Source organism: Delphinapterus leucas, chromosome 1, assembly GCF_059928025.1.
Source record: "Delphinapterus leucas isolate spDelLeu-1000000601 "Yukka" chromosome 1, BTC_Dleu_Yukka2, whole genome shotgun sequence".
Lineage (NCBI taxonomy): Eukaryota > Metazoa > Chordata > Mammalia > Artiodactyla > Monodontidae > Delphinapterus > Delphinapterus leucas.
Genome location: NC_143129.1, coordinates 52,055,235 through 52,077,311, shown reverse-complemented (window position 1 = coordinate 52,077,311; position 22,077 = coordinate 52,055,235). Strand labels below are relative to the sequence as shown.

General features: G+C 42.1%; 1 protein-coding gene across 3 annotated transcripts in view; it reads left to right on the top strand.

Moving 5' to 3' along the window:
• Positions 1 to 7,828, top strand: part of C1H1orf21 (chromosome 1 C1orf21 homolog) — a 152,638-nt gene extending 144,810 nt beyond the window's left edge. For all 3 annotated transcript variants that reach the window (XM_089910059.1, XM_089910058.1, XM_089910053.1), the window contains exons 5-6: positions 3,162 to 3,222; positions 7,483 to 7,828. In XM_089910059.1, the coding sequence (XP_089766185.1) occupies positions 3,162 to 3,222; positions 7,483 to 7,695 (274 nt within the window). In that variant the 3' untranslated portion in view covers positions 7,696 to 7,828. The remainder of the gene's footprint in view (positions 1 to 3,161; positions 3,223 to 7,482) is intronic.
• Positions 7,829 to 22,077: the final 14,249 nt, after the last annotated feature.

The following is a 22,077-nucleotide window of genomic DNA, read 5'->3' as shown; positions in this document are numbered from 1 at the left end:
GAATTACCATACGACCCAGCAATCCCACTACTGGACATATACCCTGAAAAAAACATAATTCAAAAAGAGTCATGTACCACAATGTTCGTTGCAGTTCTATTTACAATAGCCAGGACATGGAAGCAACGTAAATGCCCATTGACAGATGAATGGATAAAGAAGGTGCGGCATATATATACAATAGAATATTACTCAGCCATAAAAAGAAACGGAATTGAGTTATTTGCAGTGAGGTGGATGGACCTGAGTCTGTCATACAGAGTGAACTAAGTCAGAAAGAGAAAAACAAATACCGTATGCTAACACATATATATGGAATCTAAAAAAAAAGGTCATGAAGAACCTAGGGGCAAGACGGGAATAAAGACGCAGACCTACTAGAGAATGGAGTTGAGGACACGGGGAGGGGGAAGGGTAAACTGGGACAAAGTGAGAGAGTGCCATGGACTTATATATTACTACCAAATGCAAAATAGATAGCTAGTGGGAAGCAGCCGCATAGCACAGGGAGATCAGCTCAGTGCTTTGTGACCACCTAGAGGGGTGGGATAGGGAGGGTGGGAGGGAGACGCAAGAGGGAGGAGATATGGGAACATATGTATATGTATAGCTGATTCACTTTGTTTAAAGCAGAAACTAACACACCATTGTAAAGCAATTATACTCCAATAAAGATGTTAAAAAATAAAAATCGCAGCTTTGGATTTTTGTTTTGGTTTCATGGGTGCTTATTATACTATTATTTTAAAAAATAACTCAATAAAAGTGAGCCATGAACTACTAGCCAGGGTGTGTCCTGCTGTGAGGATTAGGATTACCCCACTCCCCTGAGGTGCAATTGAAAAGTAGTAATGATGATCATGAAGAAATAACTGTGGGGCTTCCCTGGTGGCGCAGTGGTTGAGAGTCCGCCTGCCGATGCAGGGGACGCAGGTTCGTGCCCCGGTCCGGGAGGATCCCACATGCCGCAGAGCGGCTGGGCCCTTGAGCCATGGCCGCTGAGCCTGCGCATCCGGAGCCTGTGCTCCACAACGTGAGAGGCCACAACAGTGAGAGGCCCGCGTACCGCAAAAAAAAAAAAAAAAAAAAGAAATAACTGCGTTTAGGCTAAGATTTGTCAGGAGTAATGGAATTTCATTTTTGCAGGTGAAGTGTTTGGGAATTAAGACCTTGCCTTCTTATACTTTGGCAGCTTAGGTGTTTATTGTTTGGAAGCTTGTTTTTTTAAGTCACTTAAAATGGGAGCCATGTATCTTTCAGCTCTAGAGCTCATTTTGTCCACCTTTCCTTCGTTTGATTACTTGTCATTAAGATTCCATAGCATCATCACCCTAGTCTCAGGAAACTGACAAGTCACAGAAAGAAGAGCCTCTGATGGCAGGGTTAACTCACAAGAGCTTTGCTGGGACCGCTGGGAGCCACAAGAATGCTCCAGGGTATAAATGGAGTATAATCTATAAAAATTTTGAGTCACTGTGTTGTACACCCGGAACTAATATAATATTGCAAATCAACTATACCTCAATAAAAAAGAAATGTTCCAGGGGAGCGTTGTGTTTTCCAAGGTGGAATTTTAGTAATTACAGAGAAATAGGAATAGCCGAAATTGTTAAGCTGTAGTAGTTAAATCCCAACATACAGGCTTTTAGAAAAGATTTTTAGATCTAATTAATCTTAGCATCAAGTATTCATACTTTTTTTTTTTTTTTTTTGCGGTACGTGGGCCTCTCACTGTTGTGGCCTCTCCTGTTGCGGAGCACAGGCTCCAGACGCACAGGCTCAGCGGCCATGGCTCACGGGCCTAGCGGCTCCGCAGCACGTGGGATCCTCCTGGACCAGGGCACAAACCCGTGTCCCCTGCATCGGCAGGCGGATTCTCAACCACCGCGCCACCAGGGAAGCCCTTAGTATTCATACTTTATAAACTAAATGAGAAACAATCCAATTATCCCATCCTAAATCTTGAAGAAAGACAGTAAAGCCAGCCCAGCATGCTTTTCCATCTCCTCCCCTCACTCAACAATCATCAACTTGTCCATCAGAAGGGGTTTAAGGATCAAGTTGTTACCTAGGGACTGTTTCTCACAGTGCGATGTGTACCCTGGTAGGTAAGAACTATTATTAATGCCACTGTGTTGATAGTTTCCACGTGAGAGGAGGGCCCCTGTTTACCTAGGCGGGAGTCAGTCGATAGAGGGTAATTTACTTCATCAGGGTGAAAGTTCTGTCTCTGTCCCTATGGAAGAGATTTAGGGCTTCTCTCTGAAAGGAGCGCATGAAGAACAGCAGAGTAAGCCTCACGCTGTCTGGTTACACCATCTCTAAGACAACACACAGGTAACGAGGATCTCCGTGGTGGGCGTTTGCTCCACCTGGCAGGGTCTGCTGCACCTCCAGGGATAACAGTTTATCTGAAAGAGCTCAGTTAGTGCATCGGGATTTGAGAATACATAAGTCACCCTTCCATTCAAGACCCTTTCCCTCCTGTCCGTGAATCCTCTCTGCTCTCCTTACCTTCTTAGTTTTGTCCTCACCAACCACGTCCATCTCATTAAGTATGGTGTTAAATAGCAAAGAACAGGGAAACACGCAGGGCGAGGGCTACTCAGACATGCCTCCTCACTTACTCTCACCTTCCAGTGGATCTCAGTTCCAAAGAGGTGCATTTGCTGTCACCAGTACAGGAGATATTCAGGTCAAGTTCTCGGTCCGTTTGCTGCCAGCCCACACCTATACAGTCAGCTGAATACCATGCTGACAGCCTGTGTAAAATACACATTTTAATATAATAACTAGGATATATTTTCTTGTTATGGTTCCACACAGGGTTGAAATATGCCATGTACTGCTTGCCTGTGCTTTTTGTTTTAAGTACAAGGCAAAAATTGGGCACACACCTCCGAGTAGCACCACTATAAATAACGTGTACGTTGAAAGGAAATTGCGTTCCTTAAATCATAGGAACTGATAGACTGTTATGAAACACGTTTGCAGGGTTACTGTAATGACGTTTATCCTTAGTGTGACTTCAGAGTACTTCAGTGGAAAAGTCTGCAAGAAATAAATGACTGCCCCGAAGTTTAGGGACTCAGCATTTTTCATCTGAGGGAGCTAGGTTTAAGAAAACACTGAAATACGCACTTACCTACTCTGTTTTTCAGCATGCACATCTCTGAAAGCCAGCAAGAATTCTTCAGAATGCTGGATGAAAAAATTGAAAAGGTAAGAAGTAAAATTACATGTTTCAAGGGAAATATTGCCTCATGAGTTAGAGTAACGGTATTCTGGTTTCTGTTACAAAGCTTTTCTTACAAGGGGATGGTTAGAGTTAAAACAAACGTCCACACATCACAGCGTGGCTAGGAGAATATTTAATGTATAACAGAGCTTCCCAGGATCCTGGGCTACCGTTGATCTTTCATTAAAGTGTGGAAAGTCAGGTAGAGACTGGTAAGAGCCTTTGCCTAGAAACAGAGCGTTGCTATCTATGACTGTGTATTGTCTGCACCTGATGCCCTGCTCGGACCTCAGACTGCAAGCAGGGAGGTCCTTAGTACCTGTCTTCTACATACCCAATGTTGCTCTGAGTTATTGACACATGTTGCAAACATGTTGCAGTCAATACCTTACCTCAGGGAAGTGGCCATGAGACAGGTAATATTTGCATTTTACAGATAAGGAAATTGAGGCTCATGCTTGAGTAACTTACCCAGGTTTGCAAGGCTAATAGCGGTCGTGTTGGAATTCCAGCCCACGTCTGTCTGACTCCAAAGCAGAGTCTCCAGGTTGCTTCTCTAAAAGTGTGTGGTTTTTAGAGTGACAGTAAGACACAAAGTTGATTCATGTGGAAATTTAACCCATACTTATGATCTCAGAGTGCCATATGAGAATTAACTGAATGAAGGGTTCAATATGGTAATCATTAAAGGCTTACGTGCTTAGAGAGTTTAAATTTATCACTGCAGGGAGTGAATTTTAAATACTAAAGTTATACATCTGAGAATTATAATTTGAAAACCTTATTCTGAAGAAGAGCTAAATTCTAAATTCAGAACATATCACGACTATGGTTAAGGCATCACGGGCCAATTTTACCTTTGAAATGTTTTCCATTTTAATTTTTACTTCTTTTTTTACTTTTTGTGGCCCTTGAGCATTTCTTCATGAATTCCTAGGCTATGTATATATCAGTCAATGGAAGATAGTGAAGGAGGTCTTAAATTCATCCGTACTTCAGTAACAGACTCCTCTCTGAGGTGGACCTCTCCTGAAAGAGTCATTATATAATCTTCTAATGCACCATTAAAAGACCAGCATCTATTACCAATGTGAAAAATAGAAATGGGTAATGAACTAAAGTAATAGTTTAATCTATAGTGTTCCTTGGCTATGCTTACATTCTCATTTGAGTATATATATATATATAATTTTTTTTTTTTTACTTTTAGTGAAATTTTAGCTTATGCATGACTTTTTAGATTGAAAACATCATCTAGGAATAATTACCAGGTTTCACATATTGGTTCAAAAGCTGTTCAACTTGCCAGTAACATTTTGTTTTCAGTAAAGAGAAGCATAAAAAGCAATATTTTGTTCCTACTGTAATGGTGAAGATCTTTTCTTTCTCTGGATTATTTCTCCTCCACTAGCTTTTTGGCAATAAAAATATTTGCTTAGTAGTCAGAGGTAGTCTGTAAAAATTGAGACCTGAATTGTAAGTTATCTTTTTAAACAACATTTACAGACCCTGACAAGGTGTTTTAAGTGATCTAATCTCTTTCTGGTGTGTTTCCATAATTGAAATTCTACCTCTTTGTTACTCAAAACTGAAATTCATTGTTCCCATCTGGAATTCTACTTCCCTTCTTACTTTGCATCCAGGATGTAGACTGTGATGTGTTTAGCACAACAAAAGCAAAGTTTATAACTTGATCATTTATTGGATGGAACTTTCCTTGGACAAAGGAGCATTTGTAGATTCAGGATACAGTGTTCCCACTATATATTGAATATATTTATATTCAAAAATGAGCTGTTATATAATCTGTGATACGTGCCCAGTTACAAATTTCTAAGGGAATTTTGTATCTTCTCTGAACCAAACTTTCCTATTTCTGCTCTCTTACCTAAAGTTCATCCTTCTGAATTTTGTGAATATGCTATCCTATGTCTCATCTAAACATTAAGCCTCCCCAAATTGAAATGTTCCTTTTTAATATATGTGTTCAGCTTAGTATAGCCTTCACCATAGTTTATATAACCAAAATTGGAAGTTGGATTCTTATGAATCATTTTCCTGACTTTTTACCATTGCTAAATATTTCTTTGGTCCAACTAATATTTAGACAACCATAAATGCAATTCACATCTATTCTTTAGGTTATATAGGATTGATTTTAAAAAACTAAACTCAGAGCTTCGTGGTGCAAATTGGAGTCATTCTGAGAGGCCTTGAGTTTTGAGATATAATCTTTCTCAGAAATATCCAGGAATAGTAAGAAGCAAAATTGAGTGAATCTGTAGAGATTTAAACCTGCCGTTCCTTGATTCATCCTTTGTATTTATTGAATGTCTACGGGGCATAGTTTGATTTACCTTTCAACTCTCCTCTCCATACTAAGAGAAATCTCTGTTCTGTCTCTCTCAAATATATGCAAACGTACCATTAGTATAAGGAAACAAGGACTGCTAGGTGGTTTAATACTTACAGTGAAACTTAATGTGGACTACTCTAAATCAAAAATGATCATGGTGCCGAGCTGCAGTTTACTTTTGCACCACAGCTGGGCAAGCAGTTTTCTAAGAAGTTACTGGTGTCGAAGAAAAGCAAGTAGCAAAAATGCATTAACAAAGTATTTAGCACTTTTGATGCTAAATTATTTAGCATCGTTTAATTATTTAGCATACCAGGTTATGCTGTGACTCAGGATAGAAAAACAGATAGGAACTAAGGGATACAGAATAAGTAGGAAAGAGTCCCTTGACTTGAGGAGCTCAGTTTTAAATGCAGATTTCTTTGAAAAGGTCATTATTTTACCAATGGAGGAGTCCTTCTTCCATCACCCCTTACACCATTATCACCGTGAGTCAGGTCCTCCTGTATTGAACGTAGGTGTTTCAGGGGTCAAGTGCTGAAACTTGAGGTCCGTGAACCAGGCAGTTGGGACATCCTTGGACACTTGACACCATTTCACTATGCTGGCGTGAAGAAAGCCAGGACACTGAGCTGCATCTGGAGATGACCACGAGAGAGATTTTTGTCAGGAGAGCAGTGAGAGTTCAAAAGAGCATTGTAAGCTCTGATCTACTTTTGCTTTTCCTTTTGGAGAGTAAAAAAATGCTGTGAAACAATGGGAGCACCTCATTTATCTTTACCTCATTATTTTTCACTTGGATACCTAACCATTATTCCATTACAATCTGTAGTTGTTGTCCCTGACAGTTCACAGGCTCCTGAACTTTATGTGAAGTGGTGACATTTGCCTAATTTTACAGCTTAAAGAAAATGACAGTTTACTGTAGAGCAAGATAATGATTTTAAACTCTCGTCTTTCACTGTATTTAGAGGAGAAAGAAGAGATCTAGATGATTAAAACTTGGCCCTGTGGAGGAGTTTCTGAATATCATACCAAAGACAGATCACATCAGATCTTAAGATATGCTTTCTACGGTATATTTGTTTACTTGTAAGAAGCAGAAAAAGTAAATACATTTTTTAAGTATCTGCATTAATACTGTCTTTCCCAGGCAAACGCAGGGATTTATATTTTGCTTTAGGAAGATGTAAGAACAGCTGACAACTGAGAAGTCTTTTGCTCTCTCAGAGAGAGCCCTGAATGTTAAATAAAGAATGTCTCAGTGCAATGCCAGTTGCATCTGGTTAGTTTTCCTTGTGAAAAGCATCTTAAGCTCTGTTGGGTCATGGGCATTTTTTTGGAATGTTGTAAAAGTTAGAAAGACTCTCCCTATAAAACTGCACATGATATCATATACACAAAATTCTTAAGTAAAATTTTAGAGTTTTTTAACTGTCTGGAGCCTGTCCTTGGGCCCCAGGCAAAGAACCTGTGCATTTCACTTATGGGCTTTGCTCAGATCCAGGGCCCAACTATACCCATGAGCACCCACGAGTCTCATCAGGGTCTGATCTTATCCATATGTATCTCTGACTGTAAAGAAAATTAGGAAACTAAGCACAGGTAACTCCAAGAAAACCCATTCTCCTTCCTTTCATCGCTCCCTTCTCCTCTTTGAGAATAGCTCATAGTACTTCACCCCCCGAGGGTGAGCCATCAGCGTGCCACCATGCCTCGCATATTCCTGTACGATTTTGAGACTCCGCCTCTGCTGACTGGAATTATTCAATGTGACCTTTTGAGGAAATGTCTTAGAAAGAGCAGCGGATGGATTTAAAATCAGCTGATTTTAAAATATGTTTATCTATAGACCTTTTACATCTGTTGAAAAATCATTTACACTTAGAAAATGTTTGGGTTCCTGAAGTGGCCTGATTTCCTTGGCCCCAGAACTAACCTAGTTGGTGAGAAACATGGTAAGTCTGCATTTATAAATTTATTTCAAGGGCTCCTTTTCTTAATATTATGTCAGATCAGTCTGAACTACGCTATGAATCAGTGTGTCAGAGATCCGAAGGTGTTTGCTTTTCATCTGGTAAAGAGAGTGACTTGTGTGTAATTATGAGCCATGATTTTTGGCTCTATATATAAACTCTTCCTGAAGAAGACTGTTTAACTGCAGAGCTGCTATAGAATCGAATATAATATTTGGCACCTGCGTTGATGATAGGTTTTACTTTCTGGTGGTGCGTTTACAGGTCTCCTCAGTGCCGCTAGTGATGAGAAACATGGGACTGTTGTATCAGATCCTGAAGAATGTCACCCGGCCTGCTCCATGTGTACAGAGGAAGTCATAGCATGTCCCTCCCACTAGCTTGTCAATTTCCGTAACAACCAGGGCCTTCAGCACTCTGGCAGAGAGATGCTCTTGCTGGCATATGTGTTTTGGAACTGGGCTGGGCTGCCGTTATTCCATTAAACAGCTCCTTGCTCCATGGGAAACACAGCAGGGCCTTAATTTTGCTAATAACCAAACCCTGCTTTGTGTCTCCTTCCCCTTCATCCCCCTGTCTTGCCTGCTCTCTCTCCTGTACGTACCTTTCCTCATTCGCTGGTCAGAGTAAAGCTGTAATTACAAGGGTAAGGCTGTGACTCAGCCCTGTTTTGTTTCTCTCCCTACCGCATAGCTTTATGCAGGTGACTTCTTAATAGTTACTATGATAACATTGGTGCAGGAGCCACTGGCGAAGTGCGTGCACACCGTGGACTTTGAGGATCCTAGCGTTCCCCAGCATTCCATGTAGCTACTAGTCATAGGTCATGCAGCCAAGGAAAATAAAGGAGGCAGCAAGCCTAGAAGAATGCAACACACCCAGTCTCCGCTCACTTTCTTTTTTCTGGAGGGCTTGATTTTCAGAGAATTCTTGAGGTTCTATCAGCCTGGTGCCTTAGGGAGTAGCAAAGGAGAAGAGCCCAGGTTCCAGAACAGTGGAGTACATGAATACAAATAAAAACCATGCCATTTTTATGAATGCAGTGAGGCTGACAGTGCTCTGAACTCAACAGCAACCTGGGGCACAATCGGTGAATGGTGTCATTTTGCCATGGGTGTAGTACTTGGGCAAAAGAAGGTGGCCCAGGGTACCGCTCAGAGCAGAGAGACAGTGATGCTGGCTTGTGTCGTTTTTTTGTCTTGTTCCCATTCGGTTTCTCCTTCCCGTCCTCTTCCTGGGCTATCTGTTTCCCCTCCTCCCCATGGCCTTTCCACTCTTTGCGCTTAGCATCCAGGGGCATTGTTTTAGCCCTACAGAGGGCCCTTGGGGACAGAGGGTGCCAGCCTCTGTCACTGCTGATTTATTATTTAAGAATCTCTAAAAGAACTCGAAGCATTACATAGACGGTTCCCTAAGGATAAAAATTGGGTCTCTTTGTTTGCCTAGAACCTAGCACAGGGCCTGGGACAGAACAGAGGCTTAATAAATTTGTTGAATGAGTGAATAGGGCAAATAAGACCACTGGGCTTAGCAGAAGCAGAAGCACACGAAGGAAGGAGGTGTGATGGGGCAGACTCCTGTAGCAGAGGGCTCAGCGTGAATAGGAGGGGCTCTTAACAGTTAGGAGCCCCATGGCAGGTATGTAGTAGGTACAGTGCCAAGAAACAGAACTGAGAAAAGTCAAGAAAAGAGGCAGCACGGAGCAAGTGAAAGAGCCTGTGCTTCAAACCCCAGGCAAATCCGAAGACCCACTTCAGTAGTAGCTGTGTGACCTCAGGCCAATTGTTTAACCTTTCTGATCCTCAGTTTCCTCACCAAAAAATTTGGATAGTAATACTGACTTGTCCGGGAAATTAAAGAAAATTCATGTAGAGTCTATAGCGGAGTGTTTGATGTGTTGTATGTGCTCTGTGATTGGTAGCTTTTATTTTGGTTGAAGTTGCCTGTATCCACATCATAAAGGCCATTTGTAGAGGAAGGATTTGGGGGAGGTGGTGACTGAAACTGAACATGCAGACCTTATCAGATTGAACCTTGCTTGAGCAAGTGCCTTCCTGTGGTATAGATGTCTCCTTGTAGACAGAGGATTAGAACAGGATATTTTCCGGTGTACTGGCCCACCTCCCTCCTGTGTGGTATAAACACGTTAAGGAATTAGATTCGTGTGAACATTTATAGAGCCATTAAATTACCTGTGCCAGCTTTTGAGCTGATTACAGAATGAGTCTGTGAGTCAGTGGCCCGGGTACAGCTGAATCCCTATCTGTATTTTTGCTGTTTGGAGGGCTCATTCTTTTTTAATTCTTGTGGGTTGCTTAAAACCTGCTTTTGCAAATATTCATTAATACTAGTCTTAAAATGTTTATAACAACAACACAAAGTTAGGAAAGGGGATCCCTAACAAGATCATTAAAGCAATAAGACTAACTTCTTTGATTCATTTAACAAGCTTATCTGGAATGTGTTCTCTGGACGCAGAGATGAGCCAGGGCCATGGAGCTGCACCGTAAGGAATTAGGAAATTGGGTCCTTGCCTTTAGGGAGCTTCTAATCTAGCAGCATAAAGTTTTCAGTTGGGAGGAACTTCAGAGAGTATCTTATCTGATTTACCCGCAACTTTCCAAACTCCCACTAAACAGAACCCTCTGCAGCAAAGAATGAGGCATGCCCCTTTATATCAATTGGGAAGGAATTATAAAACATATGTTTTGTACATCTCTTGAAATGTTTATTCTGATATATCTTGTTATTTGTGGGATACTTATTCCTCTCTTTGAAATTCTGTGGAGAATTCCTAGAGAAAGCATTCTTGGGGCAGACACTTCTAGATTGCCCTCATTTTAATTCCATTTTTCTAAATAGAGTCAAAAGAGGAGTACCAAATACTTTAAACTCATATTCTCGAAATTGGTTGTTGGAGGTTTGGAGATGTTTAATCATATTCTGCCTCCCTTGTGGGTTGTTAACAAATTTAAAATAGACACAGAGAGTCAGGTGAGTATCATGGGTCAGTATCTGTCTTATTAATAAGTCTCATAATTCCCAAGTGCAGAGGTTCTAGTAAACTAAGTTTGGAATATATTTGCAATACTTAAAACATGAAGAGGATCTGTAGCCAGCATATATAAGGAAGTGCTATTAATGCTAACCAATAAAAACCATCAGTTAAAGTTATGAGTCTATATCCTTGAAATTCTCTTACATGTGTGCAATAAAGTTCACTGAAGCATACATACTATGCTCAGTAGCAAAAAAAATTTTTTAAACCTGGAAGCAGTTTAAGTGCCTAGCGCTAGAGGAATGAATAAATAAAATCCTTTATAGTCCCACAGTACATCATGCAGCAGTTAAAAGAAATGACCCAGGTGCATATATATATATATCTCCACAATTATAGATCTCAAATCATATTATTAAATGAATAGAGGAATAAGCAGAATGATAAAAATTGTATGACACCATACAAATTAAAAAAACCATACACTGTTTTTAGATGGACATTCAACAAATATTTATTAAACACCAGTTATACATACACGTGTGCGTGCACACATTACTATAGTACGTTTTTGTATGATATATTTATAAATGGCATGTATTTATATCTGTTTTATACGTAAACATTCATATATAAGATGTATAGTTTATTTGGTATATTATGAATATGATACAATTATTAAAGTATCAAAATGATCATACCAAACCCATGATCATTGTTGTACCTGGGGATGGGGGAAGGGGAATGGGACTGGGATGGTAGTTTCATTTCTTCAGGGAGAGAGTGGCAGCTAGAAGCAATGTTACAAAATATTACTAGTTCTTATGCCTGTGATTGAAATGCAGTGCTTGTTACATTCATTATACTTTTCTGTATCTTTTAAATTTCTCAAAATTCAGAGAAGTCTATGAAAAGAGGAATATGTGTATGACAAAATGTCAGGTGGAAAACAAGCAGATTACACAGTGGTCACTGGCGTTGCTCACACCTTCCACTGCATCCACATATGTACAGTTTGGTGGAAGAAAACCTTTAGGAGGAACTAATACACGGGCACCAAGGCATGCTCTAAGTCACCTGAAGTTCTTCTGGGTTTTTGTTGTTGTTGTTGTTGTTTTGATTGATTGATTGATTGATTGATGGCTGCATTGGGTCTTTGTTGCTGGCTTTATCTAGTTGTGGCGAGCAGGGGCTACTCTTCCTTGCGGTGCATGGGCTTCTCATTGCGGTGGCTTCTCTTGTTGTGAAGCACAGGCTCTAGGTGTGCAGGCTTCAGTAGTCGTGGCACACAGGCTTCCGTAGTTGTGGCTCATGGGCTCTAGAGCGCAGGCTCAGTAGTTGTGGCACCTGGGCTTAGTTGATCCGCAGCACGTGGGATCTTCCTGGACCAGGGCTCGAACCCGTGTCCCCTGCATTGGCAGGCGGATTCTTAACCACTGCACTACCAAGGAAGCCCAGTGCTCCTGTTTTAATTTCATTTGAAACCGCTCCCATTTCCACGGGCTCTGATAGTCACGGCCGCAGATGGAGTTGACCTCTATTCATTGCTGTTCTTATTGGCCAGTTGATCAAATGTGTGACAAGCCTTAATTTAATCAGAGCTTCATAACTTATTAGCCTAAACAGTCCCCGCAAATTCAGTTAGTTCTGTTTGCCCAGCTTCTCTTATGTCCTCTGGGCCTCCCCCAGTTGTTATCCTCCCAAAGTATTAATTCCCAGGAAATGTATTAGATTCATCAGGCCAATAGAAACCTCAGGATCCATCATGAAATCCCACGGACCCTGCTTTTCTTCCTCTTTTTAGGGTGCAGCTTGCCCACCTTAGCCATGTCCTGGAAGAGGAAGGAAGCCAAACGGACATGTTCTCCCCAACCATGGGCCCAGGACACCCACTCCTCACTGCTCTCTGGGCCTTTTCTCCCTCATATCTAGCAAGTTCACTCTTCTGTGCCGGCCAAATGCATGTGCTTCCTATTCTGAAAGCAAAGAAGAAGGAAAGGGAAGGTGAGCGCTGTGGTCCAGCAAACAGTGTTGCTCCTCTGTGTAGTCAAGAGGGAAAGGAACCAACTTGTCACATTCTCCCCTGTCTGGTAGGCTAGCCCATGGAGCATTAAGACAGGCAAACCCAGCATTCTCTACTCTCTCCACCTGTGACTGGGTGAGTCAGTCACCATCCTTAAGGCCTTAGGGGGGTGGGAGGAGAGGGGATAAGGAGAGCCTGCTGGGTTCTCTAATCCAGCAAGAACGCTGATTCTCATCTGACTGACTGTTCTCAGTTAAAAACTATAAGGAAAGTAGGTGTGTTCTTAGTCTCCCCAAACCTCCAGCCATGTTCAAAATAAATTCTAGGGTATAAGCAATTAGTTCAGAACAAAGAGCTCTAAAGAGTTTGTCTGGAAGGCACATCTTTGTCAAGAGGCATATAGATTGAAATCCCAGGCCTGCTAAAGCCATTGTCCTGAAGTAAGTGAGTCTTAGAGGAGACCCATGAAGCTTCATGTCCTAGAGGAAGTGAATCCTAGGGGAGACCCATGAGGCTCCAACCCACCAAGTGGGTTCTGCTGGCTTAGGGGTGGTATTTAAATCTTAACTCTTATACCTGAGAATAGACTAATTTAAGACATCTCTTTGAATTAAGTCCATCAAATGACCTGGAAATCTTCTGCAAAGAATTACACAAAATTTTATGGTGTATCTCTTTATCATTATAAGGAATCAGGTATAACAGGGAAATTTTTTATAAGATAATATCAAGTAAAATAAATAAAATAAAATTTAAAAATTTGTTGTCTATCATAGGATTGAAACTATATAAAAATGACATACATATGGACAGAGATTTAAATGAAACTTGAAAACTTTCTAATTTATTAGCAAGACGGGGTTGTAAGAAAATTTTTAAATTTAATTTTGATTTTGATCGATGGTTTTTTGGTTTATAAGAACAATTTTATAAAACAACCTTTTGGAGAAGAACCCTGGCCCCATCTTGAGAGAAATGTCTCTCAAGGTGGAATTTATCTCTGCTGTGTGAGCTCTTAGGAAGAGGGACCGAACCCGTGACAGAGTTAGCCTCTGAACCTACAGATGGTAATTGTATTTTCTGTGACAAAAGTGGACAGAATACAGCCCATGGGCCAAATCTAGCCTGCCAGACAAGAATAGTTTTTATGTGTTTAAATGGTTGGGGGAAACAAAAGGCCGAATAATATTTTCTAACATGTGAAAAATCATGTGAAATTCCAACTTAAGGGTCCACAAATAAAGTTTTGTTGGAACACAGCCATACTCGTTCTTTTACTTTTCTCTGTGGCTGCCTTCATGCTTATAGCTAGAGCTGAGTTGCAACAGAGACCCTTTAGAATGCAAAGCCTAAATTATTTACTCTTCGGTCCTTCACGGAGGAAGTCGCCAACCCTGCTCTAGGACATCAGTTCAGTATGGCCCAGAGACATGGGCATCCTGCATTCTGTATCCCTGCTTTTTTTTTTTTTCTTTTCTTTTTTTGGCCTTGCCATGCGGTGGCTTGTGAGATCTTAGTTCCCCGACCAGGGATCGAACCTGTGCCCTCTACATTGGAAGCACAGAGTCTTAACCGCTGGACCGCCAAGGAAGTCCCATCCCTGCTTTTCCCTGTCCTCACTCCTGCTCGCCTCCTCGTGGGGAAAGGAGCATCATCGAAGTCATCTGAGTGCCAACATCAGGCAAAGCAGGACCTTGAGAAATAGGCCGCTTGAAGCTTCTAAAATATCCTTTTTAGAAGGACAGAATCAGTAGAATGAGGATTTGGGTATAATAAACACTTCATGGGAGTTTTAAAGCTGTTTAGTCAATACATTCTCTCTTGGAAATGAAAAGGCCAGTATACTAGGGTTCTTGTCACTGTGGTTGTTATCTTGGTGATCATTCCTCTACATGGTCAACAGAACAGTCAGAGGCTGTCATACCCCTACTGGTCATTACGAACGATTCCTTTTTCCAACTGAAATGATAATGCACAAGTCTAATTAGAATAAAGCTCATTAGAAACAGGCTTGGCCACTAATGCCTTGATTGATTTTTCTAATGAAATAAGCCAGGGGAGGAGACTTGAACAGCACCGCTAATTATTTTTGCTTTTCTTCGGCATTGCCTCAAAACTTGTTATAAATTGTTGTTGTGCTGTAACGAAAATGCTGCTGAAACACTCCCTGACTGAAGAGGCTCTGACACTTGCAGCCCCGAGGAAGCAGTGGAGGGCGCCTGACTCCTGGCCCACAGCCCTACAGAAGGAGGATTAAACAGCAGCCCCTGGGGGGTGTCCTTCATTTCGCTTTTCCACCCTCTTCCCGCCTCTTCTTCATCATCTTTGTTCTGGATTCTGGCTGGTGGTTCACAGATGCTCAAGCTGTGGAATGCAGCTCTCGTGCCCCTGTATTCCTGGTTCGACAGAGTTTAAATGTTCAGGCTCCCATAGAAACTTAGATCCGAGGTTGCCGCTGGATGGTGATACATGGAGGAAAAGTTTTGGGGAGAAAGATGTTAGGTGGGCAGAGAAGCAAGACGGCCCATTAAGCGTCTGTACCAAATACTGTTGGGATAATTGTGTTTCATTAATCAAGATGTTCTTTGGTGCCCAGAAAGCCAGACTGCCCCACAGTGCAGGGTAGAAGGCTACCAAGGAGGCTTGACTAAGTCAAGAAACAGACTCACTAAGCCCACAGTTAGGAAGAGAGAGGAGGAAGATGAATCATATAAAGGAAGCAGACAAGTGGTAGGAGAATTCAAATAATGCACAGGTCAGAAACCTATGGAGCTTCCCAGTCATCCAGAGAGGCTCAGGAGAGGAGGGGAAGAGTCTTCATTTGTCAGTTAGCCTGCTGTATCATGAGTATAACAGTGCACACTTCCAGGCAGAAATAAGCCTTATTAAAAGCACACTTCTATGGGCCACACAGGGATTCCATTGAGTGTCAGAAAGACAAAGAGGAGAGAGCAGTTCTCATGGGTTCCCTTACCCTGCTCCTCTCCACCCGGGTGCCCCTTCCCAATAAAGTCTTTTGCTTTATCAGCAAAAAAGAAAAAAAAAAAAAGACAAAGGGGAATAAGAGACATGTTCTGCTCTGCCCCCTATAGTAACGGAAGCAAACATTTTGGCTAAAATTACTTTTAATACGTGGTGGGATGGAAGGATGACTGAGAGGGGAAGAGACCAATTCTCCCTAGAGCTTTCACTTGAAATTATGATGTTGAACAAGATCGTAAGACTAAGTAGCCACTAAGAGAAGTCTGGGGAGGAGGGAGTATGAGAGAAGAAAGCAATAGATGTGGAAATGCAGGATGTACAAGAAGGATCTGCCAGTTTCGGACACAGTGGATGACCGATCCTGTTGTTTTGTTCGTCTTTTATATGTTTTAACCATTTTTTCTTTGGGATATTAGATGGTTTTTTTCCATGCCTAATAAAAATGCTGCAATGAAAATATTTGTACACTTCTAAGAATTTTATAAAGATATAGTTTACATGCCATAAAATTTACTTATTTTATACGTACCATTCAATGATTTTTAGTAAACTTACCAAACTGCATGACCATCACCACATTCCAGTTTTAGAACATTTTCATCACATCAGTAAGATCCCTCCTGCCAGCATACAGCCAATCCCCTCTCCCATCTCCAGCCCCAGGGAATAAATGCATATATTTTTAAAAACATATATTTGGGAGTTTATCATTAATATTGATGTCTATGATTGCTATAATAAGGGTATGAACATTCTTATGACTCATAATACATATTACCAAATTACTTTCCAAAGCAGCCATACCACTTTACAAGGCTGCCAGCAGTGTATGAGAGCTGCATTTCATTGTACACTCCCAAGAATTGGGTATCGCTATTTTTAAATAATATCTAATTGTCTTCATTTGGATTTTTTTATTACTGAAGCAGACCATTTTTCTATTTGTGTGTTTGCTGACTTTGTTTTAAATGAATTTCCACTCTGTGCCCTTCCCTCTTGTTGAAATCCTCTTACATTAACTTTTTTTATTGATATGAGCTTCTCATGTAACCTGTCACTTACACATTGTATGCTGCAGGTATTTTTCCCATTGAGGTTTGCCTTTTTATTTTGTTTTATTCTTTTTCTTTTGGTATGCAAAGTTTCATTTTTACATGATGAAATATGTTCATCTTTTTATTTTCTACGTGATCTTTTTTATGCTTTTGAGGCTAAGAGTTATTTCCTTCTCCAGAGCTTTGACAGAAGCTCAGTTTTATGTTCTGTTTTGTATTATTATTAAGATTTAGCACATCATTTCTCTTGGAATCTGTCACTTCTGGTGACCTTCTTTGTCAAATGCTTAATTCTTACATATCTTAGGCCATATTACCAGGATATCTTATTCTGTACTGGTGATGTTTTTGACGGCTTCACTTTAAAAAGAACATGAGAAAAGTGACACACATGCAAGGGAGTAAGACCTAGGTGGAAACCTCGTTATTCACAGGTAATGGACCGAAGGATGCTATCAGTCTGGGAAGACCTAGCCTCTGGTTACAAAGGCCCTGACCGTGCCATTCTGTGGGAGTTACAGAGAGGCAGGGTTTGGGCTCAGCTGTGAACAATTTCATGAGTAGCTGGAAAAGTATCTGACATGTTCCAGTCGTAAAGAGAAGGCTCCCTGCCTATAATATTGTCAGTGGAGGTCTGTTCTACATTAGATGCAAGGTAGGGGAGGAAGACCTCTGGGTCCCCTTCCAACTCCAAAATCTCAGAACTCTCTAGATACTGTTCCTCCTTTCGTTTTTTCAGCAAATATTTATTGATCATCTAATATGTCGCCAGCACTAGTCTAAGTCCTAGGGATGCAGCAGTGCAGAAAACACTTTCAGCCCACTGGATGCATCTATTCAAGGGGGAAGACAGCCAATAAAGGAATAAAGCAATACGTTAATGATGTCAGGTAATGATAAGTAATATAAATAAAAATGAAACAGAGTAAGAAGTGCTATTGTATATAAGGAGCTCAGGGAAGACAGTGAGGTGACATTTGAGCAGAGGTCTAGAAAATGTGAAGTGATGGATGGGATGAGGGCTGTGGGCAGGAGGAGCCAGGCTGGAAGTTGCAGGAAGGACAGGCATCCAGGCCCTGAGGTGCCAGCTTGTTTGAGGGCCTGGATGTAAATGAGTAATCCAGCGGTGGCCCAATTTCTCACATAGTCAGTTAATTAACAGTTGGATCTGTTGACCTCATTTTTCAATATCATCATAAGAGCTATAATTTATTAAGTACCATGTGCCAAGCTTTACCAAACACCTATGTGTATTACTCCTAAGTCTCCCAACAGCACTGCAAGTTAGGTCTTACTGTCCCCATTTTACAGATGGGGAAACTGGAGCTCACTGCTTCCTCTCTGGAACTTTCATCTTGTTCTAGCCTACTCCATTGGGGAAATACTCAGTTCACAGCTGACTATTACATGCTTGAGGTGTATGTATTAGGCCAAATGCACACACATCTACAGAGAAGTACTAGAGACTCCTGTGATAAACTCACCCCTGAAACTGGACAGCCAGCCCTAGACTATTTGCCTGCGTAAACTTGAGGAGAAGAAGTACTGTAGGCACTTTGGAGGAATAATTCCTTTATTTGAAGTCACTCTTTGATCTGTTCCTCTTTAAACTAGCAGAATTAGGACAATGTCCTTTCCTTTGCTACACCTTAATATTGCTAATTCTAAGCCTAGACATTTCAACAAACAAAAAAATCCTCACCCTAGAACCTCAGAAATGTATGAGTTGACATAAACTTCCAGTTTCCAAGAAAATAATGCAGACAGTTGAAGAGGGCATGGAAACTCTACAGAGTAGGGCTGTGGTCAGGGAAACTGGTAGGCAAAAAGCTCCTTGAGATTTTTTGAGTCTACACCAAAACGCCTCTGTGGTTCTTCATACGACCCTTCCTTGTCAGCGTCCTCGTGCGTTTCCGTTCTTCCCACATGTGGGGTCTCGTGGGGACCTGGCTGTCTGTAGCTTTCAGTGTGTCCTTTGCACAAGGGTGGAATTGTGTCTAACAGTCCCTAATGCTGGCTGCACACAGTGTCTTTACAAAGACTTCTATTTTGTAGTCCCTTCAAGGGGAAAGGGCATGCTTTGGGCTAAGAGAATTGCTGTGTAGCTCCCAAACCCAGCTCACTCCCACTTCCTGCCGTCTGACAGCTGCAGGTTTTAAGGTTCTCTTTTTAGCATCGTTCTTTAAAAATTTCAATAAGACGTGAAGTCATATTATAGAAACAATCTCCCTATCTGGCCCAGTAGAGCCTGTGTGCAGGTGGGGCCCTTGTGATGCTGAGATGGGGCTGCTTCGGTACGTTTTCTTGGGTTCCCCTTAAAATGACACTGGCCATATGGGAGCTCTTACTCTCCTTGTTTTTGATTTCCAAGTTTTCTGTTTGTAAAATAATTGCTTCTCAGAGCTGCTGACAGGTGATAATAACAAAAATAAAACTGATTTGAATTCAGTTATCCACTCACTACAGTCATAACAAAAGAGGCAAGGATTAGCCCTGTGTTCTGGGCTTCTCTGAGGCTTGCCCACAAGTAACAGGACACAGGACTCCTACCTATTTTGCAGGGTTGGTGTGAGTAACCAATGAAATAGTGTCTGCAAAGCAGCTGATGCAATTTTCCTTCTCCTTCTCATAGTAATTCTAATAATTTCAGAGGAGCAAATGCTTGAGAAATGAAAGTTGCAGTTTGGGTTGACGCAGGGGGTTTACAAGAGATTTGTCCCTCAAAAGAGGGCACTTTCTTTTTTTTTTATTGAATGATAGATTCTTTAAATTCTATAGTGCTTTACAATTTTCAAAAGTTTCACACACGTGATTTCATATAATCCCATAATAACCCTGTTTTCCCTACCCCTCAAAAGAGGGCACTTCCTTATGGTAACAGTAAACTTGGAGGGTCTGTTTAACCCTATAACTCATTTACAGAGTTGGAGACACCGCTGTATCAGCGAGTGCACCAGTTCATGTGTGTGTCTGTCTGTCTGTCACTGCATCCAAGTTCTTCCTTGTGGATAAGATGCCCTCTGAACCCCAACATTGGCCACCTAGGCCTTTGCTTTGATTGAGGCTTCTTAAGAAGGGAAGGGATTGAGGGGTCTGCCATAGAAGCTTTATTTGAGCACATGGGGTTCTGGCCCGTCTGGGATGCAAGGCCGAGGTGGAAGGAAGGGCTCCCTGACACCTGCCAGAGTACACCTGGCAGAGAACGGCAGTTCTCACCCACCCAACCGCCGTAAGGAAGGCGGTCCCTATCCTCCTGCCAGGGCCTGGACAAACAGGGGCTTTAACAGCAGTAGGAGTAATAATAGCAGCAGCTAATATTTATTGACCACCTGCTAGAAACGGTATTTTCCCCATGTAATCCTGATCACAACCCTATGAAACAGAGACCATGATTATCCCCAGGAAACCAAAGCCCGAAGATTTGCCCAGTGTCTCACAACAGTGTGTGTGTCCACATATACACTGGAGAAGTCCTCTCCTTTCCTAACGTAAACTCCATGAGCCCACCTTTCCCCTCCAGCCAGACGCTCAGAGGCCACTCGCAGGTCTACTGTCTGAGCCCCATGAGTTGAGGATACGTGGAGAGCATCGTCTGATATATTTCTGATAGGTTTGGATGTGTCCTGTTGCCCACAGTGGAGAATAAACTCCCAACGGTCAGGGTCCACGAGGGTCTCCTTTCTAGCTCTCCATCATGCGGCTCAAGGAGTGTCTCCTGGGTGGTCTGGGCCAAGGCAACAGCTGGCATCTGCTTGGACACTGTCACCAGGGAGGTGTCATTGGGGACACACTTCTCTTGTCAGGAAGATTGCTCACCCAGCTTCCCTGCCCAGGAGACTTTTTTTCGCAGCAAGTAAAACAAGCCTGGAGATGACACCAGGCTCAAAAACTCTGCAAGGAGCAGGGGTGAGAGTTGGCAAGGTGATAGCAGAAGAAACCAAAATCTGCTAATTGGTGAATCATTCAAAGAGAACACGCAGTCTGGGGCCGGTTAGCACGGGAACGGGCCACCCTCGTGCTTTTGCAGGCCCCGAAGACTTCTTGGTGTGGCAGCACTTTTTTATTTGTCAGACACACGTGTACACATGTGTACACACATACAGGTATAAAATTATGTGCCAGGCCCGATTTAATCACTTTACTACTATTGACTCACTTAATCTTCAGCAACCGCGTGAAGTTGGTACTGTTGTTATCTTCATTTTACAGATGGGAAAAGTGAGACACAGAGAGGTAACTTGATCAAAATCCCAGAGCTAGTGAGTCACAGAGCCAGGATGACTGCCCAGCCAGGTGGTACTGTCATGCATTAGAATGATGCTGAAATATTAGGAGAATGTGAGCTACTTCCAATATACAGATAACTGTGACAAAGAAACATGTCATACGTTTGAGAAATAGCTGTATGCGAAATTATTATTTTCTTTATGTTTTAGATACTTTTAGTAACAAGTCCCAGTTATAAAGAAAATTTTATTTTTAAAGGAACTTTCCCCCCAGAATTGAAACATGTAGTGTGTATTTAAAAAGAAAGAAGTCGGGGCTTCCCTGGTGGCGCAGTGGTTGAGAGTCCGCCTGCCGATGCAGGGGACATGGGTTCGTGCCCCGGTCCAGGAAGATCCCACATGCCGTGGAGCGGCTGGGCCTGTGAGCCATGGCCACTGAGCCTGCGCGTCCGGAGCCTGTGCTCTGCGGCGGGAGAGGCCACAACAGTGAGAGGCCCACGTACCGCAAAAAAAAAAAAAAAAAAATCACGAGAAAAACAAAAGAAAGAAAGAAGTCAGTCCCCTCCCCTTCCACTGCTGCTGAGCTAGCTGTTTTTGCTCCTGCCCATAGCCATCCATGGTCAAGCCTACTCTCCACATGTTTCTCCCGCCCTTGTCTAGGTCGTGGGGAGGCTTAGATGCCAAGCGCTTTAGACAGTCAGGACATGGCTCTGACTTCTGTTGGAAAGAAGACGTGGACTTTGATCACTCATGCAAAACCCTAAGGTATTAACATGGGATGTTTGCAGAGACCAACTCCAGCTACCACCTATGCTGTCTAGTCAGAAAGTTAAAGATATGTGCATGGCATGCCAAAGATTGGATGTCGGGTAAAAGCTTTATGACTTCGGAAAACTTCTGGGCCTCTCTGGGCTTTGTTTTTCTCATCTGAGGAATGGGAGACACAACAGTACATAAGACATAGGGCTGTGGTGGCAGAATCAGCAATACTTGAAAAGTGCTAAGCACAGTACCCAACATGGAGAGAGCATTCGGCAAACTTGAGCATCGTGGGATGTTACCTGTTCACACTTGTGTGATCCAGGAGTAGAGGGCTCAGTCCAGTTGAGCCAGTATGATTGTCACTCCAGGAAATTTGAAACAACAAACAGACACAGAGACTGGAAGTCACTGGAAGTAGAGCACATTAATAGCCACTCTCAGGAGGTAAGGTCCATGTTGTT